This window comes from Gorilla gorilla, chromosome 3, assembly GCF_029281585.2.
Source record: "Gorilla gorilla gorilla isolate KB3781 chromosome 3, NHGRI_mGorGor1-v2.1_pri, whole genome shotgun sequence".
NCBI lineage: Eukaryota > Metazoa > Chordata > Mammalia > Primates > Hominidae > Gorilla > Gorilla gorilla.
Window position 1 is genome coordinate 24,159,850 of NC_073227.2, and position 27,068 is coordinate 24,186,917.

Consider the following 27,068-nt stretch of genomic DNA (forward strand, 5'->3'; position numbering starts at 1 on the left):
TGTAGTGGTGATACCTCATCACTCCGACGTTTTGACATCAAATTAAGGGTGATGTTGTCTGGGGTGGTGTTATTTTTGTGATAAACTTCTGAGTAAGGGCCATGTCCACTTGGAAGGCCATATCTTTCCCTACTAAGTACCCAATGGAGTTGATGTGAGTCTTACCATTGGCCATGTTTGGTTAAAGCAATGGCTTATTAGGAGGGTGTGAGCCATTGGATCATAAATTAATGAAAGAACCCAGACTGACTTCTTAGTACATTTTCTGTTGCTATAACTGAATACTTGAGACCAAGTAGTTATAAAGAAAAGGACTTTATTCGACTCACTGTTCTGGATGGTGGGAAGTTTAAGATCGGGCAGCTGCATCTGGGAAGGGCTTCATGCTGCAACATAGCATGGTGGATAGCATCAAGTGGTGAGAATGCCTGTGAGAACAGTGAACAGGCATGTGCAAAGGAAACCAAACACAAATGGGACCTAGCCTTATAACAACCCACTCTTGTGTTAACTAATCTACTCTCATGAGAGTGAGAAGTCATTCCCACAAGACAACATTAATCCTTTAATGAAGACAGATCCCTCATGACCCAAATGCCTGTAATTGTCCCACCACCTCTCAGCATCATTACACTGGGGACCATGCCTCTATATGAGTTTTGTTGGGAAGGCACAGACCAAGAGTAATAAAATCAAAAGTCAACAGAATGGTGTGCAGGATGACACTAGGTAGCTTCAATTATGATAGAAGAAATCAGTCTCATATCTGCCTAGCCCTTGGGACAATTTATGGTAATTGATACCTGTAGAGTTTGGGCCCTATATTTGGCCTCCTCCCCTTATGTGATGGAGGCAAGATGGAATTTTTATAAAGACACCTTAAGTCCTGGGCAAAAAAGAAACTCATTTAGGTGTTTATCTGATGGCCTGAAATTTTAAAAGAAGTTGTTTGAGGAGGCCATTATGTATCTCAACAACACCAGTTTTCTGAGACCTATAATCTCCTGTAGCACAATGACATCTACCAGGTGACTGAGAATGAACAAAGCTACAACCCTATAGAGATAGAATATGCCCAAGGACCCAGTATTGGCACCATCCCGTCTAAGATGGCCTCAGTAGCTGTGTGAAGCTTGTGGGTACTGTACTTATGACCCAAAACATAATGAGTATAGAGGGTCATGGGCTCAGGTCACAATAGCAGCAAGGCCAGTAACAACAAAGAGATTTGCCCATATAGCAATATTTAAGATTTCTAGGAGTCACAGTTTTCCACAGGGAGACACCCTACACCCCGCCGCCAACCATTAGAGATGGGCCTGTCTAAATTTGGAATCAAATGGGTGAGTATCTTCACAGAGTCCCAATGCTCAGGGGCCCAACAGTCAACGTCAACCCGTGATGGACTGTTTAAGGAGGACCTCACTTGTCCAGGACTTTGTCCACCAGAGTAAGAGAAGATTTGTTACAAGAAGGGAGTTGTGCCTGGGCCTGAATGCCCAGCTCCTGAATGCTCTGTGGTGAGCCCTGTGTACGGTCTTGGCAGGCAGGTCATCAGTCTCGGTGCCCTCAAAGCACCCTAGGGGCAGCCACTCCCTGCTCCTCCTCTCTCCAGGAAGCGTTTACTGTACTAATTACCCAAATTGCCTGCTTAACCTCACATCTGCCTGGTCACTTGGTCCAATAAGGTGTGCACTGGGGACCTCTCTCACTCCCAATGGTACTACTCTACCTGTGTAAAGCAAGATCTGAGTTCCTTCCCTTGCCACAGTTTAGACTAGAAAACTGTGAAAGGTCACAGCAGAGGTAGCACAAGGCAATGGCAGCCAAAGCACAGGCACCCCACCGGCCAGCAGTGCCCTCCCAGGTAGAGCTAATTCCTCCCTGGATTAGCTAATTCCTAAACATAATACTGTATATGTGGTTGGCACAGTCAGCTAACGAGCCAAGAGCAGCAGGAGGCACGGTCCTTGTGGAACACTGAGTCACCTTGCCAGCTGCTCAACTGTCCCAAAATGTACCTGTGGGATTTTAACTCATGAACGTGACTGAATGATGACACAAAGAGGCTGGTGCCATTGAAAAAATAATTTACTACAGTTACCTCCTCCCCGCACCCCCGTATCTACAGGTTTCACATTTGTGGATTCAATCAACTGCAGATCAAAAATATTTTTTAAAAAATTGAAAAAAAACCGTGAAAAATAATGCAAATAAATAATACACTATAACAATGACTTACATAGCACTTATGTTGTATTAGGTATTGTAAGTAATCTAGAGATGACTTAAAGTATACAGGAAGATGTGCATAGGTTATATGCAAATACTATGCCATTTTATAGAGGGGACTTGAGCATCTGCAAATTTGAGTACCCATGGAGGTCCTGGAACTAATCCTCCTTAAATACCCAGGCATGACTGTATTCACCTTTCCAAAGAGAAGGAGCATGCCACAGCACACAGGGCTTCAGCAGGAGAAACATGAGGTTTGGGTCAGGTGGTGAAAGCAGGAGTGAGGGAACACCTAGGCCAGAGCCCTTATCATCGTTTCCGAGGGAAAGTTGAGGCTGGATGGAGAATATGGTCTCGGATGTGCTGGTTTTAATAATTCCAGCAGGCTCTGGGGCACGTGGTGTGTCTGTCTGGTCCTATCTCCAGGTAGATTTAGGGTAAGGGTTAATACTGGCTTGGTATGTGAGAGTTAGATAAAGGGAATGGTTGGTTTACATGTGACAGGCGTGATCCCAAACATACTGTGTCATCTTTAGGAATTAGCTAACCCAGGGAGGGTCTGTCTCTCCCTGAATTTATCAGGTTCCCAAAGGTATCAAAACAGCATGAGTTGAAAAAATTAAAGCCCATGATTAATACGACCACCCAGTCTCATAGATTAAGGAACCTGAATGTCACCATCATGCTTGGTTTTGTATCACCTCAGCTTTTCTCCGCATTTGTACTTTGTTTTCTCAGACTAATTTTCTCTACTTCGTGGGAAACACGGGTGTCACCAGTTCCAAGCCAAGCAGAAGCGCGAACAATCCCAGGCAGAGATATGATAGGTTGGTCTTGAGTCGCATTCCTGCCATTGGACTTGTCAACCATGGCCAAAGAGCAGGATTCTATGATGAATGGCCCAGGCCTCTGAAACATGCAGTTGGGTTTGGAGGAGGAGCAACTATTCTCCCAGAAGGAGAGCGCTGTTCCCAGAAGGGAGAGAACCTATAATGTAAATGCCTGCGCTGGAAGAAAGCTACGGATAAGGTCAACAAAGAGGTTTGCGGGGGAACATTCAAGGTTTCACCTTAGGCTTCATCCAGACCAGGGGCTGTCAACCTTGCCAAGGATGAGGATCCTCTTACAACATCCACACTCTGTGCAGACCTGCCCGTCGCAGCACTCAATCACAAACTGTGACTGAGAAACAATGTGATGGTAAGAGTGACAGCAGCTACCACTTGAGCTATTACTCCTTGGAATTTGTGTGGATAATCTCATGTAATCCTTGAATCATGCTTAGGAGACAGGTACTGTTATTATTCACATTATGGAGAGGAGAAAATAAAAGATCACTCAAAACCAGACAGCTAGTGAACGGTGGGCCAGAGTCCAAAACAGGTCATTGATTCAAAAAAATGTATTCACTTAACCTATGTTATCAAAAACTGCCACATGGCCGGGCGCGGTGGCTCATGCCTGTAATCCCAACACTTTGGGAAGCCGAGGCAGGTGGATCACCTGAAGTCAGGAGTTAGAAACCAGCCTGGCAAACATAGTGAAACCCCGTCTCTCCTGAAAATACAAAAATTAGCCTGACCTGATGGTGGGCACCTGTATTCCCAGCTACTTAGGAGGCTGAGGCAGGAGAATCGCTTGAACCCAGGAGACAGAGGTTGCACTGAGCCAAGATTGCACCACTGCACCCCAGCCTGGGCAGCAAAGTGAGACTCTATCAAAAAAAGAAAAAAGAAAAAAAAAAGTGGCACAATAGTACATGGGATTGGTAATGCCTTTAAATACAGTTGCATTTCATTTACCACAATGCTATCTACGATCATTTGAAAATGAATTGTACGTTTGTTTACAATAAATGTTACTAATTTTTATTTTTTCTTTTAAAATATTTTTTAGGCCTGGTACGGTGGCTCATGCCTGTAATCCCTGCGCTTTGGGAGGCTGAGGCAGGGAGATCACTTGAGGCCAGGAGTTTGAGACCGGCCTGGCCAACATGGAAAAACTTTCTCTTTAATAAAAATACAAAAATTAGCTGGTAGGGATGGTGGTGAGCCCCTGTAACCCAGCTACTTGGGAGGCTGAGTCTTGAGAATCACTTAAACCTGAGAGGCAGAGATTGCAGTCAGCCAAGATCACACCACTGCACTCCAGCCTGGAAAGACTCCATCTCTAAATAAATAAATAAATAAATAAATAAATAAATAAATAAATAAATATTTTTTAGAGACAGGGTCTCACTCTATCACCTAGGCCAGCATGCAGTGGCACAATTATGGCTCACTGCAGCCTTGAATTCCTGGGCTCCTGTGATTCTTCCACCTCAGCCTCCCAAGTAGTTAGGACTGCAGGCACACACCATCACACCCAGCTAAGTTTAAAGTTTTTTTTGTAGAGACAGGGTCTCATTTTGTTGCCCAGACTTGTCTTGAACTCCTGGACTCAGGTGATCCTCCTGCTTTGGCCTCCAAAGCACTGAGATTATAGCCACTGTGCCTGGCAATATGTTGCTAATTTAATGGCCTCATGAATCCCTACATCTCCCCCTTCTAGCCCAATGTCTTCTATTCTCCCTACCCCAAGCCAGGCCCTGCTCTGGAGCCCTTTGGGGTCACTACTTGGAAAACTCTGAGATAACACAGGCTGCCGCTCCTGAATGACCAAGGGGAAGAAATTCCACTGGGGCACTGGGAGAGGAAAAACAGCATAGGCATCCCATAACCAGCTCATCCTGAGAACTTGTACACCATTTCAAACATGGCAGAGACAAACCCTACAGAAGGACGGTGTCATCTGAGTGTGACAAAGGGAGGGATAGAGAATTAGACTCCGGCCCATGGGGCAGGTTTGATTTAGTAACGTGGTCCCCCTTCTTTCAATGTAAATGATCTGAAAACAAAAAACGGGCCAGAAACCTGTTTCACTCTCCCTTTAAAACAATTATCTGAATAAATTCAACAACTTAATTTGTCTTAGGCTTAGAACTTACACTAACAAAATGTTGTGACAAATTTTCATATTTAGCAGTGATGTGATTTCATATTTTGCAGTGATCAGGCTGATTTTGGCTCATGTCTTTCCCAGATTTGGTTGCAAGACTCCTATTTCCAGTTTTCAGAAGCATCTGTGACTCCATTGAGATAGCATGTGGCAACCTTATCCAGGAAGACCAGTCTGATGTATGAAGAGTTTTTCCTTCCTGTTTCATCAAGTTTATCTGTCCACCTGATTTATAATCATACTATGCATCTGCATAGCACAATATCATTGTCAAAGCCCTTCACTGTGTATTATTACTATATTAGATCTTTTTAAAATTATTTTATTTATTTGTTTGTTTGTTTATTTATTTTTGCAGAGACAGCATCTTGCTATTTTGCTCAGGCTGGTCCTGAACTCCTGGACTCCAGCAATCCTCCTGTGTTGGCCTCCCAAAGTCCTGGGATTACAGGCATGAGCCACTGCTCCCAGCCCCATCTGATCTCGATAGTGCTCAATAAGGAGTAGCCATTATTATCACCTGAAATAAAGATGAGGAAACTGACTTCTTCAGTGACTTCCCTCAAGTTTGTTGAAGTGTTTCATTTCAACAAGTACTTGTTTGCTAAAGTTAGGCCCAGCTCTCCCATTCTAGTAGAGAAAATACAGTATTTTTTTCTTACTCTGGTGGAAAAAGATGAAAAGTGATACCACAATCCAAAACTAAATCTGGCAGTAACTGATGCATGCTTCTAGGAAGAGTCCAGCAGAAAGCTGCACAGGGGAAATCTTGGTACCTCTTCAGTTCACAGCCTGACCTGGTTTGGCTTCGAGAAGCAGAGAGGACCACAGAAAAGGAGAGAAAGAAAGGGAACAGATACTTCCAGGGAGGTGTGAGACAAAGGGTGAGTAATTCAAAGGCTAGAGAGGGATGGAGAATATGTGCTCACATAAAACAGGTCACTCTCATTTAATAGGTCTAAAGACTTTCTCAGCTCTAATTTCTAGGGTGTCAATAGCTAATGACTTCATGGTAAGGTAAGAAAGATGTTGTTTAAGGAACAGCTACAAAACCTCCCAGCTGCCTACAGAAAGGCATTAGGCTTGATCTAGAGGCAAAATATGTCCTTTAAGAGTTCCTCTGTGCTGATTATTAACTGTAATCATTGTGGGGCACAAAAATATGTTACATATTAGTAGTTAGAAACACAACAAAGGATTTTTAGTTTTTTTTTATTTCTATAGATTTTTGGAAAACCGGTGGTATTTGGTTACATGAATAAGTTTTTTAGTGGTGATTTGTGAGATTTTGGTGCACCCATCTCACAAGCAGAATACACTGAACCCAGTTTGTACTCTTTTATCCCTCACCCCCTCCCAACCCTTTCCCCCTGAGTCCCCAGAGTCCACTGTGTCATTCTTATGCCTGGTGTATTAGTTTGTTTTCATGCTGCTGATAAAGACATACCTGAGACTGGGAAGAAAAAGAGGTTTAATTGGACTTACAGTTCCACATGGCTGGGGAGGCCTCAGAATCATGACAGGAGGCAAAAGGCACTTCTTACATGGTGGCAGTAAGAGAAAATGGGGAAGAAGCAGAAGCCAAAATCCCTGATAAACCCATCACATCTCATGAAACTTATTAACTACCGTGAGAATAGCATGGGAAAGACCATCCCCCATGATTCAATTACCTTCCCCTGGGTCCCTCCCACAACACATGGGAATTCTGGGAGATACAATTCAAGTTGAGATTTCAGTGGGAACACAGCTGAATCTTATTATTCTGCCACTGCCCCCTCTAAATCTCATGTCCTTGAATTTCAAAACCAATCATGCCTTCCAAACAGTCCCCCAAAGTCTTAACTCATTTCAGCATTAACCCAAAAGTTGACAGTATGAAGTCTCATCTGAGACAAGGCAAGTCCCTTTTGCCTATGAGCCTGTAAAAGCAAGCTAGTTACTTCCTAGATACAATGGGGGTATAGGTATTGGGTAAATACAGCTGTTCCAAATGGGAGAAATTGACCAAAAGAAAGGGGTTACAGGGCCCATGCAAGTCCAAAATCCAGCCAGGCAGTCAAATTTTAAAGCTCCAAAATGATCTCCTTTGACTCCAGGTCTCACATCCAGATCACACTGACACAAGAGGTAGGTTCTCATGGTCTTGGGCAGCTCTGTCCCTGTGGCTTTGTAGAGTACAGCCTCCCTCCTGGCTGCTTTCATGGGCTGACGCTGAGTGTCTGCAGCTTTTCCAGGCACACAACAGTGCAAGCTGTTGGTGGATCTACCATTCTGGGGTCTGTAGGACAGTGGCCCTCTTCTCACAGCTCCACTAGGCAGTGCCCTAGTAGGGACTATGTGTGGGGGCTCCAACCCCACATTTCCCTTCTGCACTGCCCCAGCAAAAGTTCTCCAAGAAGGCCCCACTCCTACAGCAAACTTTTGCCTGGGCATCCAGGCATTTCCATACATCTTCAGAAATCTAGGTGGAGGTTCCCAAACCTCAGCTCTTGACTTCTGTGCATCTGCAGGCTCAACACTGTAGGAGATCAGTCAGAGTGGTGGGAGAAATTATAGGCAAAGGGCACAAACCTTCTGAAAGGTCAGAAGGCTCTGCAAAGCTTTGGGGAGAATAAGATAAAGGCAGCTGTTCTCTTACCCTGAGGCAGAGGGTGAGAAGTAGGTACAAGGGAGTGCAGGGGAATTTATCTAAATAGGCTTGTTTACTCATTTTGACCAGAAAAAGACCTTTGATCATCCACGCATGTGACCTGTTCCCTAAAAGGAGAATAATAAATGTTAATTACCCACAGACTGTGTTTGCTCCAGGCTTTCGGCATTATGCCTCTACTAAATAAAAGCAAGCAGCTCCAGCTTATCGAGGCTGCTCTTTTCTTTGGTCCCTAGTGCCAGCAGCCCCCTAGCTGCTCTTATACTGCATGCCTGTGTCTGAGTACTCCTTTCATCTGTCGCTTGGCCAGGGTCTGCGGGATGGACCCAGCAGCTGGTGCCCCTGTGAGACTCAAAGCTTCCAAGGCTTGAGGCTTTCACCCTCTGAAGCCACAGCCTGAGCTTTACATTGGCCCCTTTCAGCCATGGCTGGAGCAGCTGGAATACAGGTCACCAAGTCCCAAGGCTGCACACAGCATGGGGACCCTGGGCCTGGCCCTTTAAACCACTTTTTCCTTCTGGACCTCTGGGCCTGTGATGGGAGGGGCTGCCCTGAAGGTCTCTGACATGGCCTGGAGACATGTTCCCCACGGCCTTGGGAATTAACATTAGGCTCCTTGCTACTTATGCAAATTTCTGCAGCTGGCTTGAATTTCTCCCCAGAAAATGGGTTTTTATTTTCTATCGTATAGTCAGGCTGCAAACTTTCCAAACTTGCATGCTCTGCTTCTCTTTTAAAACTGAATGCCTTTAACAGTACCCGAGTCACCTCTTGAATGCTTTGCTGCTTAGAAATTTCTTCCACCAGATTCCCTAAATCATCTTTCTCAAGTTCAATCTCTAGGGCAGGGGCAAAATGCCACCAGTCTCTTTGCTAAAACATAACAAGAGTCACCTTTGCTCCAGTTCCCAACAAGTTCCTCATTTCCATCTGAGACCACCTCAGCCTGGATTTATTGTCCATATTGCTACCAGCATTTTGGACAAAGCCATTCAACAAGTCTCTAGGAAGTGACAAACTTTCCCACATTTTCCTGTCTTCTTCTGAGTCCTCCAAACTGTTCCAACCTCTTCCTGTTACCCAGTTCCAAAGTCGCTTCCACATTTTTGGGTATCTTTTCAGCAACGCTCCACTGTACTGGTACCAATTTACTGTATTAGTCGATTTTCACACTGCTGATAAAGACATACTTGAGACTGGGAAGGAAAAGAGGTTTAATTGAACTTACAGTTCCACATGGCTGGGGAGGCCTTAGAATCATGGTGGGAGGTGAAAGGCACTTCTTACATGGTGGTGGCAAGAGAAAATGAGGAAGAAGCAAAAGCAGAAACCCCTGATAAATCCATCAGATTTCATGAGACTTATTAAACATCATGAGAATAGTACGGAAAAAAGACTGGGCCCCATGATTCAATTACCTCCCCCTGGGTCCCTCCTGCAACACATTGGGAATTCTGGAAGATACAATTCAAGTTGAGATTTGGGTGGGGATAGGGCCAAACTGTGTCACCTAGCAAAGGATTTTTATGCTCATATTTTTCTTAGCCATTTTATTCAAAGCAGTTAGATGCCATAATTTATGCATCATCTGGAATCACTTAAATTCTTTCTGCAGAAGGTGTGATTGATAATTGTGAAAAATGTCAATAATTGTCCTAGTGTCCAAAATGCCCCCCAAATCCAATAACCTTTGAATTGCTGAATGTAAGTGCAGGAATGTATAGTGGAGATCATGTAGGTCAATGCCACCAGTTTAAATCCATCCATTTGATTAATTGGACAAATATTTGCCTTATTTGTAAAAACTAAAGCCCCACCTGTCAGGGTCCCCTCAAGTACTAAGGGCAGAATTGAAAATGCACAGATTTCTCATATTAAATGGAAGTGGAACACTTCATAGGGCAAGTCTGGTCTCATAGATAATTCTCCTTACACAAGTAAGTTGAGACCTCACCTTTAGGGTCTTCTTGTCCCTGTCTTGATTACTCACAGGGACAGCTTTTGACTACCTGGAGACCACTCCCAGGAAGTCTGTGAGGATGCTGGGGCTTGGTTTACTGAAGACTAAAAGTGCTGGTGTCCACCTGGTGGCAGCAGCCATCTAGCCCTAGAGACAACTCTGGAAGAGCTACTGCAGGAGGAGCCCATAGCCCAATGAGCTATATGGAAAGCCATCACCTTTGCCTTATTCAGTGCTCGTAAGAACCAGACATGCCTTTTTCACCTACTCTTGGTTACAGCCAGCAAGCTGTCTGGTTGGTGACAACTGGCTGGTATATTAAGGACACTCCTCTATGGGGCTATAAGCTATTGATAGCCACTACTGCAGCCTCAGGAGACATTTTTGTAACCCTTGTGGATGCCATGGAAAGGATGCATATGAGGTGAGACAACATGAAACCAAGTGGGTGACTGGACCCTCCAGCCCTGGTGGCCAGCATCACTGCCTCAATCCATTATTGGACTGGAGATGGTAATCTTGCCACTAACACAATAGGCTCAAAAGTTAAACCTCATCTGAGTGCCACAGAGAATAAAATGGCCTACTGGGACTGTGGTTCCTCTGGTTCCTCTCCACAATTTAGCTCTGGGGGTGGGGCCTGACTTTGTCTGGCAAATACAAAACATTGGTCCTCTGCTGTCACCTGGTGGCCATTACTGGTATGCAGTGGTAATTGACAACTGTCATCATGGAGTTGCCATTCTGTGAAGCTGGCAGATTCCGGCCACACCATAGTGGCACTGGAGACTATTCTCTGCTTGGCTTTGTATCCGGTTCACTTGTAGTTAGACGATGCCGTACTGTTCACAGCAATGGTGCCCCCAGTAGTGGGCTAATGGACAAAACATTCAATGCACATTTCATGTCCTTGGTCTCAGGTTGGCGTCATTTTTAAGTGGTAAGATAGACTTTGGAAGATGTGACTGAGAAAATTGCTAGACAGATGATGTTATCTGCACTGTGGCCTACACGTCTTTAGCAGACAATGTGAGCATTACATGCAGCTGCTCCTCAGAGGAAACATTCCCCTTGGAGGAGGTGTTTGGAGAAAATCAGGACAGAAAAGGCAGGGATTCAGGGAGATCGGTTCTCTCTGTCTATGATTTCACTATAAAATCTCTCAACCACTGCTCTTTTTCTTTTTCTTTTTTTTTAAATTGACCCTACCACCTGGGAATCTTCACTGGTTTCATCATTATTTGACACCATCAGTGACAACACAAAGAGGGTGACTCCAATCTGTTGCTTCTACCACCCCCTGGTTTGGCTTATTGAATACGGAAGATCATATGATTAATTGCTAGAATTTGTGCACCGTAATGAACTCTTTCAGTGGCTGAGATCTACTACTGTGCCCAGCCCTCATGACTGGTGACCCATCGATGAGGAAGGCCTGGGTGTGGGTGAGTACTTGATTAATAAAGATGGATGTAGCAGTTACTGAATTAGAACAAATAGATTATGTCACTGTCGAAGGAAAGGAGCACCCCCAGTATTAGGGAGAAACCACCCTTTACATTTCAGTGTATAAACCAATTTCAGTTCATTTTTTTGTATCAAGTAATAGTAGATATTCATATTTTTGTTATGGATATGCTGTTATTTCAGTACCTTTTGGTGAAAAGAATTTCCTTTTCTTTTTTAAAATTTCTTTATAAAATTCAAATAAAATACGTATATCATAAAATATGCCATCTTAACAATTTGAAGCGTATAATTTGGTAGTACTAATTACATTTGTTATGCAACCATCACTGCTGTCCACTTCAAGAACTCTTTTAATCTTATAAAACTAAAACTCTATAAACATTAAACTAACTTCCCATTCTCACCTCACCATAGTCTCTGGCAGCCAACATTCTACTTTTGGTATCTGTGATTTTTGACTAGTCTAGGTACCTCATATCAGTGGAATCGTGCAGTATTTGTCTTTTGTGACTGGCTTATTTTATCTGGCATAATGTACTCATGGTTCGTCCATATTGTAGCCTATGTCAGAATTATCTGCTTTAAGGTTTAACAAAGACTTTCCTTTTAGGATGACTGAAATATTGCTTGGCCAATGTTACTCTGCATAGAACACATGGAAATGTTGAAATACACATTTCTGGGCCTCACCCCAGATACTCTGGTTCAGTTTGTCTGTGGTGGGGCCTGAGAATTAGCATTTTTTTTGAGATGGAGTCCTGTTCTGTCGCTCAGGCTGGAGTGCAGGGGCATGATTTTGGCTCATTGCAACCTCCGCCTCCCTGGTTCAAGTGATTTTCCTGCCTCAGCCTCCTGAGTAGCTGGGATTACAGGCACCTACCGCCACGCCCAGCTATTTTTTGTATTTTTTAGTAGAGATAGGGTTTCGCCATGTTGGCCAGGTTTGTCTCAAACTCTTGGCCTAAGGTCATCTGCCCTCCTCGGCCTCTCAAAGGGCTGGGATTACAGGCACGAGCCACCGCCCCCGGCCAAGAATTAGCATTTCTAAAGCTCCCCAGCAGAAGCAGATGCCTCTGGCCCACCTGTCACCCTTTGGGTAGCACAGATTTTTCATCTTTAAAATCACTGGTCAGCTATATGGTGATGTTAGTTCAAAATGTTGGTGAAAAATGGTCTGTGACAAATCCCAGCCTATCCTGTGATGTTTACAAATTGAACGCCATGAGCGTTAGAATTGGGTGAACCTGGATTTCTCTGCTGTCCTGACTCTTAACAAGCTGTGTACAACTCCCCTCTCCAGACTTTCAAGTCCCTTGGTTTATAATTGGGAATAAAACTACTTACCTCCTAGGGATGTAGTGAGAGCTACATGAGGGGGTGAGTGAAAGGCTCAGAGCCCTTATAAGAAATAGACTTGGTATGTCACAGTAGATGCTTGATGTATATATATTTTAGAAACTCAACCCCAGCAAACGTCCCCTGGCTGCCCCCACCCACCGCCTTCTGTGTCATCTCCAACACTCATCAATGTGTTGTCTTGGTTTCCACTACTTCACTGCACTTCTAAGATGTGAAACCTAGTTGGTTAGTTCATGTCTCCCCTATCCAATGTGTTGCACAGTGCCTGGGACATAGTTGATGATGAATAAATATTTCTTAATTGTGTGAACTACGTATAGAGGCCATATTAGTAGTCTTCAACTCAGGTTACACATAGAATTGCCTGGAAATTACTTAGGATACACCCCAGAGATTCTAATTCAATTACTTAAGGGCGGTGTTTCTCAAACTTGGCTGCATATTAGAGTCACCAGGTGAAATGTAAAATTGCACATGCTCAGGCCCCATCCCTGGCCAGTTACACCATAACCTCTGGTGCTGACGTCCAAGCACCAGTGTTTTTGAAAAGTTGCCCCAGGTGACTCCATTATGTAGCTAGGGTTGGGCACTGCTGGGCTAGATGGGGAAACAATTTAAGTACATCAAGAGTGGACTAGTGGGCCAGGTACAGTGGCTCATGCCTGTAATCCCAGCACTTTGGGAGGTCGAGGCGGGCGGATCACCTGAGGTCAGGAGTTCGAGACCAGCCTGGCCAACATGGTGAAACCTTGTCTCTACTAAAAATACAAAAATTAGCTGGGCATGGTGGCACATGCCCGTAATCCCAGCTACTCGGGAGGCTAAGGCAGGAGAATCACTTGAACCCGGGAGGCGGAGGTTGCAGTGAGCCGAGATTGCACCACTGCCCTCCAGCCTGGGTGACAGAGCGAGACCCATCTCGAATAAATAAATAGCCATTAAAAAAAAAGAGAGAGAGTAGACTATTAATGTGTTCTTAGGTAAGACAAATACGAAATTAAGAAGAGAGTGAGTCACTTTTCGCATATGTCTAATAAAATCTAATTTTCTTCCTTTCCAACTCTGTTGATTAATTTAATTGCTGAGTGTACAGGGTTGTTCTCTTTCAGGTTCACTTCTCTATCTTTTTAGCTAGTTGCTATTGCTGCATGATGGCTGTGCTGGGTTGAATAGTGCCCACCAAAAATTTATGTCCATTCGGAATCTGTGAATATGATCTTATTTGGGAATCGGGTGTTTGCAGACATGATGGAGTTAAGATAAGGTCTTTCTTGATTAGGATGGACCCTAACCCAATGGCCCTTATCAGGAGAGGGAAATTTGACACACACGCAAGGGAAAATTCCATGTGAAGACAGAGGCAGGGATTAGAGTGATATGTCTATAAGCCAAGGAATGTCAGGATTCCAGCAACTTTAAGAAACTGAGAGAGAGGCATTGAACAGATTTTCCCTGAGACCCTCCAGGAGAAACTAACTTTGGTGACATCTTGAGGCACCTCTTGCCTCCATCACTGTGAGAGAACACGCTTCTGTTGCTCTAAGCCACCTAGTCTGTGTAATGCACGATGGCACCCTGAATAAAATAATAGTGACGTCATGGGTATACATGATCTCTATAGCATCTAGGTATCGCGCTCATTAAGAAGACTGAAGTCGTATTTCTGAAATCATTCTTTTATTTTGCACACACATACCTGCTATTTACTGAACTTTCTCTAACTCCAAGTCCATGTTACCATGCAATGAAATGTGACAAATTCACGTCCTGCTCAGAAGGCTAAACTGGAAATTCATGAATGCATTACGTATTTAAACTTTCATAGAAGGCTCAGATCAACAAAGCAAAACTTCTACAGATAATAAGTAGATGTGTATGCTTGTCACTCTTGCGCCCATCAGCACCTGTTCCCTATCATATTGCTGAACTCTGCAAACGCCAGAAAGGAAGCTTTCTTTTCCAAACTTCAGAGAAGCTGCAGATCAAGAATTTGGGCAGTTGCATCTGATTAGAAACTCTCTTCTTCCAGTGTGAGAACGTTGGACTGAAAGCGGCATAATATAAAAAGAGATGGTTCTCTGTCAGGGAGAGGTCAGCTCTAAAAAAAAAAAAAAAAGGAAGGGACGAGAAATTCTTTGTTAGTTGTTACGGGTTGAATTGTTTGAATTGTGTCCCTCCCAAAACCTAAAAACCGTAGACTTAAGTCCTAACCTCCAGTACCTCAGGGAGCGTTTGTATTTAAAGATAGGGGCCATTAAAGAGGTGGTTAAGGTAAAATGGGGCTGTTTGGGTGGGACTTCACTCAGTGTGAATGGTATCTTAACAAAAAGAGATGAGGACACAGATCCACGCAGAGGAATGACAGCGAGAAGGCTGCCATCTATGAGTCAAGGAGAGAGTCCTCAGAAGACACCAATCCTGCTGACACCTTGATCTTGGAATTTCTGTCTCCAATTGTGAGAAAATATATTTCTGCTGTTTAAGCCACCCATTCTGTGGTATTTTGCTATGGCAGCCCTAGCAAGCTAATACAGTGGTCCTATGCAGCTTATCTGCAGGATCAAGATATTGTTTTAAGCTTTAGCGCCTGTATGCATCTGTATATACGCTGTACATCTGTCAGTATAAATAGTCATAGATGGATGTCTAAATGGGTACTCTTCTGTTGACATTGTTTATCTCTGTGTGGTGGGATTATGGATGAAGTTTTAAAATTCTTTGTATTTTTCTGTTGTGTTTGAATTTTTCAAATGATTTGTATGTCTTATTTGTAGAAAGACTAAAAAAATCACTTTTAAAAGAAAAAAAAAAGGACCTCCCCTCAATAGTAACTTGTTTTGGCTTAAGTGTCCCCTTTTCTCCTCTGGGACAGATCTGAAATATTAAACAAGCAGAAAACCTCCAGCCCAGAACAGCAGACACCAAAACAACTTTGTTGTGAACCAACATTTCTTGCTGCCTGGGTGCTTGTAGAAAGAGCCTTATGTGTTTGGTGGTATTCATTATCAAAGTGCTATTTATCAGGAAATCTGCTGTGTTCCTATTTTTCTTACATAGATAATATGAAAAAACCTCAGAAACTCTCCTTTTAAACTCAAAGTGCACAAATAAGACTGGAATCCCATGTAAATGAACTCTTTGCTGGTGTGCAAAATTAATGAAAGCTGCTACATTTAAGGACAGAGATCAGTAATAAGCCTTATTTCCACAAGAAAAAGTTTGGTCTTTTAAAAGCAATACTTGGAGTTGATTAAATCTGTTATTATTAATTAGATTTTCTCCTCTGGGATGAACAAAAAACAATTAAAGGCTTTGAGAGCTGTGAGAAAGACTTTGAAGATTATTTGACTCAAACTTTCCTCAGTGCACAACACTCCCCACCCTAACTTGACTGTAGGAGAAAAAACTGAGAACAAGACGGGGTGTGGCGACACGTCCACCATGACAAAGCACCTCGGCCACAAACGGCTGCAGCAAAGGCTTGGTTCATTAGGAAACGTTACCCGGCAGAATTCCAAAGGCCTCAGTTTAACAGTGATGTGGTCCCATCACAAGAAGATTCTCAACCTTGGCTGCACATTCAAATCACTTGGGGGGGAGTTTTAAAAGTCCACATTCCTGCGCTACTATGTTGGAGACATAGATGGAACGGTCTGGCGAGGGGCCTGGGCATCAGCATTTTTAGAGCTCCTTGTAGGTGATTCCTATGCAACTCCAGGGTCAAGTGCCACTCCAGATGAACCACCTCATCTACTCTACTCTGCAACAGACAGCCTCAAACCCACCCCCAAACACACGCTGAGACTCTGATGTGGTCGCAGCAGCTGTGAAAGTGCTAAGTGCCTCTCACGTAGTCTCTGTATATAAGTATATATACGTAGTCTCTGTATATAAAAGTAAAGGAAAGGGTGTTACCTGTAGGGGTCTTTCACCTGTCACCCTCGGAAGAAGCTGATGAGAAAGGCGCACAGGGCCTGGAAGGGTTTCCAACAATGCTCCCAGGCCTTCTTCTTTGCTTCCTCATTCCCTCCGGGCCTGGGTCCAGGCTGGGTAGGTTTGGCTGTGGGTCGGGTGGTGGGTTTGGCTTTTCCCAGCTCTTCCATCGAGTCCTTTCCCAGCTGTGTTGCTTCTGTGAGTTTCACTGTGGCCTTGGGCCTCAGAGATGGCGTTCCAGCCTCAGGCTGCTGGTTGGGCTCTGGGCTGCCCTTGAGGCTGGAAGTCACCCGCTGCATGTGGGCCTGGGGCCCAGCCTCCCTACACACGGATGGCCTCAGCACCGGGGCCCCCTTGCACGCATGGTGAAGGCGCCTCAGCTCCTGCAGGGCTTGATTCCAGTAAGGTTTGGGGTCAGCAGCAAAAGCCTGGCACATGCTGGGCTGCCCCCTGTACTCACACCAGTATGTCTGGTCTGTGTTGCGGCAGTCGACGCGAAGCCAGACTTCTCCAGCACCTTGCCCCAAGCTGCTGGGGCGCATAGTGCAGGAATCTCTCCCTCCAGTCTGGAAATGGAATTCCTCCCCAATGCTTCCTTGCTTTTGCCTCGGGGCCTGACCCAAAGTCCCCAGGCAGGACAAGGTCACCAGCAGGAGGCAGGGGATGAACTTCATGGCGATACTCCGATAAACTTGCATGCAACCCTGCACCAGGAGAGAGAACACAAGTGGGACGAGTCACCCTTTAAAGGGTGCTGCACAAAAGACTCTTTCTCTGCAAGGGTGGGGAGGATGTTTTGCAGCAAATGAGAAACATGCCCACAGACCTTAGACACGTAACACTTGGCAAGGGCAGAGCAGCCACCAGGGGCCGCCCACCACAAGCAAAGGGAATGGTTTTCCTGAGTGCCTCAGAGAGATCTGTCCCAGCCCTGTCACGCACAAAGCACTACACACAGCTTTGGGGCTGAGGGTTTTACAGTTTTCCAACCACAGGGAGCTTGCTCTAAAATTGGCCCTTGTACGGGAACAGCCTTCTTTGTCAACACTTGGTATATGCCAAGGTGTGGCAGTGGAATTCTGGAAATTGAGGTTTGCAGCTGGGAGTCTGGGCTGCCTAGAGGCTCCCTCCTGCTCCCTGGAATCCCCATCTTGGGGGGACCATGGGTTTACTTAATCCAAAGGAAGCCAGAATTTAATGAGCCTAGGTGTTATGAGATGGCCTAGCAAATGCAAAAAAGACTATGTGAGGTTGTGTGAGGATGTGTGTGCCAGAGGGACACAGAGACACTCCCCCTCCCACCCACCGAGCTGAGAGTCACCTGGTGTGGCCTCTGTGGGGCTGTCCCGCCATCACCGTGGCCACAGGCCACAGTGCTGCAATGTTCACTTCCCTTCTTATTGCATGCCTTACAATTGCACCAACTGAATGATGACGAGGAAGGCATGCAAATATATGTTCACACTGGGATTCAGTCTGTTTCAGACCATGAATTCTATTTCAAATTCAATTGAAATAACACAGTTTTAATTATATCACAGGAAAATATGATTTTAAATATTATTATTATTGTTCTAAAATAGAAAAAAATAAATTGAAAATAACTTTTGATTCTGTGTCAAGAATCATAGTTTGGTATGGTCATAACTGTCTTTTGATGACCCTTCCAGAGGGCACTGTGGAGTGGACTAAAGGTGGCAATTTGCTGCTAGGAATAGGGTTGACGGATGTTGGGGGACTAGTTTGAATGTGAGGGATTTATCTTGGCGATCCCACGTAGGGTAGTTGGTACCTGGCACAGCCTTCCTTCCACCTGGATATCCTGAGTCCTGAGAAGACCTAGTAGGGCTGGAACTAAAGCCAGGCTGAGCTTCGGCAGCCACTGTGTGTGTAGCAGTGAGAGCCTTCCAGAAGAGGGCATCACCCCAGGTGGGGAGCAGAGGAAGCTTCCAAGAAGTGGTGCCAAACCTTCAAGACAAGTCAGTCAATTTGTCAGGTTGAGAAAGGGTAAAGGGCAGGTGTTATGTTTATTTGTTTGTTTGTTTTGGCCTCATTCTGTCACCTAGACCGGATTGCACTGGTGTAATTATAGCTCACTGTAGCCTCCAACTCCTGGGCTCAATTACTTCTCCTGCCTCAGCCTCTCAAGTAACTGGGACTACAGGCATGGGCTGCCACACCCAGCTACACTTTAAATTTTAAATTTTTAGGGACAGGGTCTCACTCTGTTGTCCAGGCCGATCTCAAACTCCAGGCCTCAAGCAATCCTCCTGCTTCCTTGTCCTCTGCAGTCACTGGAATTACAGCTGTGAACCACCACAACCAGCTAAAGGTAGGTTTTTTTTTTTTTTTTTCACACAGTCTTACTTTGCCACCCAGGCTGGAGTGCAGTGGCACAATCTTGGCTCACTGCAACCTCCACCTCCCAGGTTCAAGCAATTGTCCTGCCTCAGCCACCTGAGTAGTTGGGATTACAGGCGCCTACCACCACGCCAGGCTAATTTTTGTGTTTTTAGCAGAGATGGGGTTTCACGACATTGGCCAGCCTGGCCTCAAACTCCTAACAAGTGATCCGCCCACTTCAGCCTCCCTAAGTGCTGAGATTACAGGCACGAGCCACTGTGTCTGGCCAAGGGCAGATTCTTAAGGCAGGATAATGCTTCCTGTAAAGGAGTGATCCTGGAGTGCAGGTTTATGGACTGCTGAAATGTCAAGGGCAAGGAGGCAGTGGTGAGAATCAGGCTGGAGAGGTGACTCAGGGTGGGGTCCGCAGCCCCCATACCAATCCACAGGGCCAGTTCTAAGACAGAGGCTTGCCCTTTGTGTGCTTCCAACTCAGGAGCCCCTGGAGTCAACAGCACTCCAAGCCAGGCTCCATGTCGTGGCCACAGGAAGGCAGGTGTTCAGCTCCAACCTCCTTTCCCCCACCCACCACAGTGTTGCAGGGAACAGCTTGCTAGACCCATCTAGCCGCCCTGAGGTTATGGCCAGCCCTTTTCAATGCCCTAGTGAGGCTGAGTTTACCCTGCAATGGGAACTTATAAGAGCTCTAATCACGCTCTTCCTCTTTTTGCTTTTGGGACAAGCCAAACCTCAAGACCTTTGCACTAGTGCCCACTGCCTGAATATCTTTTCCTTGAACATCGCATGCCTGCCTTCTCCCTGCCACCTTCACAGAGGCCTTCCCTCGCTATACAATGTAAATGAGCTCTTCTGTTCCTCTATCACTTCATCCTGCTTTAATCCTCTTGAAGGCAGTGATTTCTCTCTTTTTTTTGAGACGGAGTTTTGCTCTGTCTCCCAGGCTGGAGTGCAATGGCATGATCTCGGCTCACTGCAACCTCCGCCTCCTGGGTTCAAGCAATTCTCCTGTCTCAGCCTCCCGAGTAGCTGGGACTATAGGCACATGCCACCACACCTGGCTAATTTTTGTATTTTTAGTAGAGACAAGGTTTCACCATATTGGTCAGGCTGGTCTTGAACTCCTGACCTCGGATTATCCACCTGCCTTGGCCTCCCAAAGTGCTGGGATTACAGGCGTGAGCCACCATGCCCAGCCCAATTTCTCTTCTTTCTTATTTGCTTGTTCATCTTTTAAGTGTGGAGTGTCATGATCAGATTTGCACTGTAAGAGACTGCTGTGTTGAGAAAGGATTGGTGGACAGGGGGACTGTGCACAGGGAGGGTAGTGGGCAAGCTGGCTCTGTATGGGCTGAGTTGCTGTAACAAAAAGACCTTCTCTATTATGAACCAGTCTTCCAGGTTCATGCCTGGAAGTTCTTCAAATTTAACACATGCCTTCCAAGGTTTGTTTGATTGCTGCCATTTCCAGTGGAACAAGTCCAGGATCTGCAGTTTTGTCTTAGTAGACACTTCACTTACTTACTGCTGGCCTAAGCCTAGTCACTCAGCCACATCTAGCTGCAAGGGAGGCTGGGAAATACAGTCCCCACCAGGTAGCCTATGTCTAGCCAAAACTCAGGGGGCTGGAAGCCTAAAAGAAAGAGGGGAATGCCTCGCTAGCCAAGAGACATTATGAAAACTGTAAGAGGATCTCATCAGTGGGGATGGAGAGGAAGGCTTGGTGACCAAGGGTGGATGGAAGGGAGGGGGAAAGCAGACTTAAGAGATTCCTACAGCTCCAGTGATAGGGTGAAGGTGGAGAAATTCAAGAAAGGGAACATGGTGGGGAGAACCTGTAGCGATGTGCAGGTCAGGACAGTGGTTTAAGGCAGGGGCCACAAACTGTGGCCCATGTGGCCTGCTTTTGTAATTTTTGAAGAACACGGCAATATCTATTCACTTACGTATTGCCTATGGCTACTTTTGTGCTACAACAGAGTTGAGGAGACATAGGCCACATGGCCCAGAAAGCAAAATATATTCACTGACCCTTTTCAGAGAAAGGTTGCCAACCTCTGGTTTAAGGTGCATCTGGGTGGAGACATGTCATGAACACAGGGTTGGCTGGAGCTCTATGTGACGAGAGAACCAAAGGGAGCAGGTGAGGTGATGAGTGAATGAAATTACCCAAGGAGAGAGTGAGGGGCGGACCAGGAGAGAACCTGCCAATGCCACCTAAATTTAAGAACTGGAGAGATGAGTGTTGGAAGGAGACTGAGGAATAGACAGCCATGCCCCAAGAGGACACTAGAGAGGGCTCTTTTGGGAGCCTGAAGGGAGATCTTTGTAAAGGGGATGTGTTCACAAAAGTCAAGTCCTCGGTGACCCCGACAGGAGCCCTTCAGGAGTGGTGGGGACAGAAGGCAGGTCACAGGAGTTGAAGAACCAATGGAAATGAGAAAGTGGACATAGAGATGTGTCGAGAGTTCTTTCAAGGAAATTATTTCCAAAGAGAGAGGGAAAAAAGAAAACATCTTGTACTACCAGGCTGAGTGTGCAGTGGGGTTGAGGAAAGGCTGATTTGTTTTTTTTCTTTTTTGAGACAGAGTCTCGCTCTCTCAGCAGGCTGGAGTGCAGTGGCGTGATCTCAGCCCACTGCAACCTCTGCCTTCCAGGTTCAAGCGATTCTCCTGCCTCAGCTTCCCGAGTAGCTGGGACTACAGGTGCCCGCCACCACGCCCAGCTAATTTTTGTATTTTTAGTAGAGATGGGGTTTCATTGTGTTAGCCAGGATGGTCTCGATCCCCTGACCTCATGATCCACCCCCCTCGGCCTCCCAAAGTGTTGGGATTACAGGCGTGAGCCACTGTGCCCGGCCAGGCTGATTTATTTTATTTTTTTTTTTTTAGCAAAGATAAGAACTTTAGGACCATATCCTTCCATTGTGTTTGGTGATTTGAGATACTGAAAAATAAATAAATAAAAGTTGCAAGAGTGACACTAGGAGTATTAAGTTGGCTTGAATAACTTGAATTAATATTTAAATGGGTGATACAAAAATCAGGTTTTCAAAAAATGGGAAGTTAAGAGATAATTTCCTCCAGAAGAATTATACACTATATAGTCTTGTTTAAATTGCAAGCCTCTTGTGTGTTGTTTTAAAAAAATTCATTTTTACTGGTGTATGTTTAGGATTACATCAGGCAAAGTAGAGTTTGCCTATAGTTGGTATCCAATTGTGTATATTGTGACCTGGACAGTTCCCTAAGAAATGATGACTTCAGATCTGAAGAAGATCTAAAATATAGCCCACTTTGACCTTGACCTTGAATTACTTCTGTATAATGGGCCCTTTAATAATAATTAATGGAATTCACAAATAACATATGCTCAAATTTCATCATCTAAGTTGTGAGTCGCTGGATCTACTCAAGGAAGTAACATACAGACCATGTTTTCCAAGTTCCTTTTTATTGAAATGAATCAGAACTGCAATCTGCACATGAAAAGACCTGGGGGGAATGCCTACATCTGGAATTTCATTACGTCAACGTTAAATTTTGTCCGACCAGTTTTTCATTGCTGATCACTTTTGATAATGACAGATCCAACATGAAACTCCTGAAGCAAATGAATATTTACCTTGTGCTTTCATGTAAATTTAGGGACCAAACTCAAAGGTTTCATCCATGCTGGACACCAGATCTAAGAATTGTGACAGGATCTTCTCATATTTCATTTTAGAACACTTGATACTAGTCTGATGATACTCATGTTAGCTGCACTCCAATTAATGTTTATCCTAATGCAACAGAAAACTCTGTTAAACTGTACACCGTAATTGGCATCTGTTAAAACAACTCCACTTTTGAACGAACAGCATTTCTTTCTCTCAAGATCTCTCTCTCTCTTTTGAATTTGCCAGATGTAGTTATGCAGGTTTCTCTATGATTGCTTTTGCATGCCATTTCCAAGTGGAACATGGCCAATCTCTGATAAAGTATAATAGATGAAAATCTCTGCGCGAAGGATATGCTGTAGGTTTCACACACTTTTAGTGAAAATGGATTATTTTCAACAGCACCAAGAAGTCAATGGTGACTTATTTAGCTCATTTAGAAGAAAGTCCTATAATACTCATTTGTTTAAAAAATTCTGTGGTAACAAAAGGTATATACACCATTTACTGTACACAAAATGCATCTTTCCTGTAAACTGGTGTGTGTTTAGCACACTCCACACATGGCAATATGTTAGAACCTAGCCATCACATTTGATAGAGTTTTGATAGAAATGCATCCAATGGGAACAAACACCCCATATGTTGTAGTGTCTAAATAGAAACTCAGTGTAAAAAAGTAAAAAACAAAAATAGACAGGAAGGGAGGGAGTCATCCTTGAATAGTGATGGACCATGGACTATAACGTGATTGTGTTCATTCTTAAAGCACTACCCAGAGACCAATGGTGCCGTTTCCTTGGTGCCCGCCTGAGTCACTACGTTGCCACTGGCGTTGCTCCTGGATTTGGAAAGTCCTTGTAGACCCAGAAACTACCAAAAATCTGTGATCCTTTCCACTTTGAGAATCCTGATGCTGAAATGAAAGTTAAACACAATTTTAGAAATTGCTTTTGAATTAATAAAGAGAAAACCAGGAATGCATAATCCTAAAATGGTCCCCACCAGGAGCCTAAGAACTAAGGAAAATATAAACTCGTTCAAGAGGCACAGCAATATGTTTGTTGCAAAGCAATCTGTTAAAATATAGCAATATAGAAAAAATCTTTGTGGTGTTTATTTATTTTATTTTATTTTATTTTATTTTTTGAGAGGGAGTCTCACTCTGTCGCCCAGGCTGGAGTGCAATGGCGCGATCTCGGCTCACTGCAACCTCCATCTCCCGGGTTTAAGCCTCAGCCTCCCAAGTAGCTGGGACTATAGGCACCTGCCACCATGCCTGGCTAATTTTTATATTTTTTAGTAGAGATGGGGTTTCTCCATGTTGGCCAGGCTGGTCTCGAACTCCTAACCCCAAGTGATCTGCCCACCTCAGCTTCCCAAAGGGCTGGGATTACAGGCATGGGCCACCACGCCCAGCCAGAAAAAAATTTTAAGTCCATAATACTCAAGGTACGTGGTTGGTACACAGATTTCTATATTTTTGTTTGTTTGTTTTTTTAGAGATAGGGTTTCACTACATTTTCCAAGCTGGAGTGCATGAGTGTGTTGGCTATTCACAGGTATAATCATGGTTCACTGCATTTTGAACTCCTGGGCTCAAGCAATCCTTCTACCACAGCCTCCCACCCCAGTAGCTGGGACTACAGGCAGGTACCACCATGCCTGGCTTATTTTTTTACTCTAAAAACACACTTTCTTTTCTTTTTTTTTTTGTAATGGAGTCTCACTCTGTTGCCCACGCTGGAGTGCAGTGGTGTGATCTCGGCTCACTGCAACCTCTGCCTCCCAGGTTGAAGCGATTCTCCTGCCTTGGCCTCCTGAGTAGCTGAGATTACAGGCAGGATTACAGGGGCCCCCCACCACACCCGGCTAACTTTTTTTAGTAGAGACAGGGTTTCACCATGTTGGCCAGGTTGGTTTTGAATTCCTGACCTCAAGCGATCTGCCCGCCTCGGCCTCCCATAGTGCTGGGATTACAGGCGTGAGCCACCGCACCAGCCCTTATTTTTTTACTTAAAAAATCTTATCTTTTTAAGTAAAAAAATTTTATTTTTTTAATATACACACACATACTCACTGTGTGTGGTTATATATATATATATAAATACACACACATTTATATAGCAATGCATATATATACAGAGAGGGTCATTGTATTGTATGTATACATGCAGTCGTCCCTCTGGATCCATGTGGGATTGGTTCCAGGACCCCTACACACATCCTCCTACATACTGTATATCATCTCTAGATTACTCAAAATACCTAATACAATGTAAGTGTTATGTAAGTAGCTGTTACACTGTATTGTTTTTATTATTTTATTTTTGTACTGTTATTTAAAAAAAATTTTTTTAGAGTATTTTTGATCCACAGTTGGTTGAATCGGTGGATGTGGAACCTGCAGGTACAGAGGGTGGACTGGAAATATAAAATATCTTGTCTAATATACTGATCTAGATTTCCTACTTAATGTGGCAATGTATTAGGAATAGCTATGTTTTGATGTTCTAAAAACTAAAAACTATATTCCTGTAGATTCTCTTCAATGAAAGCATCAAACTTACCTCAAGCAGTTTCAACATCAGCTATCAATGCTGTGATGGGCTAAAAAACAAAAAAATAAAGAAATATAATACCCCCAACAAAGCTGCGGGTGGTTTCATCACCTCTGTGCTAAGAAGCAGGCATGTGACTAAAGGTACAACGAATATAAACCACACCTCATAAAGTTTATCAAGAAGAATGTGTCAGACAAAACCCTGGTTACTCTAGCTTCTGTTTGTATTGCTTTTAAAAACAGCATAGAAGATAAAGAGGATAAACAGACTATGACAAGTAAGAATTGTGAATGTTCACAATCTAAGGTTAAAAGTGTTAAGAGTCACTAAGAATACGTGTTGAAGACATTAGACCAGCGGCAACACAGCAGTACACATGTCTACCACAAGAGTCTTTCTAAAGTTTGCTTCTAGGACAGAAGACAGAAGCAAATGGAAGTTCCGCAGGGACCTTGTTACAACTACAAATTTCTGGGTGTAAGATCAGGCAGTGCACATGGCCTCTAAGTGGCTCTCTGGGTGAACCATCAACAGTAGCCCTAGTGTCCTCTAAAGTGACTCTGCGATAATGGCCTTGACAACCAAAAAGGTATACGCCAGGGGGAGACTAGTGAACTCCATCTGGAAGGTCGGCAGTTTCAACTCTGGCACACCCTGCCCGACTGTGACTTCAGGTGGATCACAACCCCTCTGAACCTGCAGGATCCACCCTGCCTCACTGCAGTGCTGCATCAGACACATGAGGTTGGGGGAGGACAGCACGGAGGACGTCAGGGCACCTGCCAGGCAAGACATTCCTTCTAAAGTTTCTCACTTTAGAAAGTGCACATGCTTGGTTCTGTGTGCCTCTTCTTGCACTACCCTTTATGCTTTTGGTAAAGAAACAAACTCTTTATTGAAAGGGCTCAAAGGGCCCCTGGAAAAGGGTGCAAGCAGGGGCTGGCTCAATCTCTTGTTACTGTCCACCTCACCAGGACCTGGAGCTGAACATTATGAAGGACTGTAGGCTCTGGCAATCATTTCTAAAGAACATCTACATTTGCGTTATTGAGCAGAGGGATGCTGGGCACACTAACAGGATCACTGGTTCTTCTCCTGCCTAGCATTGCCTCTCCTCCAGACAGTATATCCATCCTATCCTGGAAGAGAGGGAACTCTGGAGACCTCAGAAGCAGGAAATGAGCAAAACAAGCCAATTTAAGCACTGTCTTAGTATGTTTTCTGCTGCTATAACAGAATATCAGAGACTGGGTAACTTACAAAGAAAAAAATATGTTTTTCACAGTTCTGAAGGCCACGAAGTCCAAGAGCCTGGTGCTGGCATCTGGTGAGGGCTTTCATGATGCATCATCCCATAATGGAAGGGCAAATGAGTGCAAGAGACAGACAGGGAATGGGGTCGAGCTTCCTCCTTTTATCAGGAGCCCACTCCCATGATAATGGCATTAATCCATTTATGAAGGCAGAGCTCTCATGACCTAACCACCTGTCCAAGGTCTCACCTGTTAATATAGTCACAATGTCAATTAAATCTCAACATGAGTTTAGGAGGGGACAATGAAACTATAGCAAGTAACTAAAACTAATCCTGGAAGCTCCTGATGGAAGAGAAACAAAGGGCCTTAGGTGAGACCATAACTGGAGGATACATTTCTTCAGGCCATTAGGATTTGGGCTCTGAATGATAACTTCCTGGGTGCCCAACACAATAAAGTAATAAAATAAAGAGGGCCAATACATGACATCTGAGACTCTCCTGTCTCCAGAGTAGACATCACACACTGATGACAGCACTTTTGAGTCAGTCTGGATTAAACCTCCAGATTTCAATCAACACAACACAACAGGGCTCTGGGCAACCTGACAACAGAGAGA

At 44.4% G+C, this 27,068-nt stretch overlaps 2 protein-coding genes across 21 annotated transcripts in view; both read right to left on the reverse strand.

Moving 5' to 3' along the window:
• Positions 1 to 14,337: 14,337 nt before the first annotated feature.
• On the reverse strand, positions 14,338 to 17,400 carry FGFBP2 (fibroblast growth factor binding protein 2). Its single transcript, XM_004038474.5, has 2 exons — positions 16,590 to 17,400; positions 14,338 to 14,772 (listed from the first exon to the last, which is right to left on the reverse strand). The coding sequence occupies exon 1, from the start codon at positions 17,303 to 17,305 to the stop codon at positions 16,610 to 16,612; it is 696 nt and encodes a 231-aa protein (XP_004038522.5). The 5' UTR covers positions 17,306 to 17,400; the 3' UTR covers positions 14,338 to 14,772; positions 16,590 to 16,609.
• Positions 17,401 to 22,400: 5,000 nt separating this feature from the next.
• The window catches only part of PROM1 (prominin 1), a 151,802-nt gene continuing 147,134 nt past the window's right edge, over positions 22,401 to 27,068 (reverse strand). For all 20 annotated transcript variants that reach the window (XM_055385708.2, XM_055385696.2, XM_031010328.3 and 17 more), the window contains 2 exons: positions 25,200 to 25,239; positions 22,401 to 23,545 (listed from right to left, as the gene is read on the reverse strand). In XM_055385708.2, the coding sequence (XP_055241683.2) occupies positions 25,224 to 25,239 (16 nt within the window). In that variant the 3' untranslated portion in view covers positions 22,401 to 23,545; positions 25,200 to 25,223. The remainder of the gene's footprint in view (positions 23,546 to 25,199; positions 25,240 to 27,068) is intronic.

Excerpts from the sequence above, each read along its gene's own strand:
- FGFBP2 (XM_004038474.5), bottom strand. The coding sequence starts at position 17,305 with ATGCAAGTTTATCGGAGTATCGCCATGAAGTTCATCCCCTGCCTCCTG.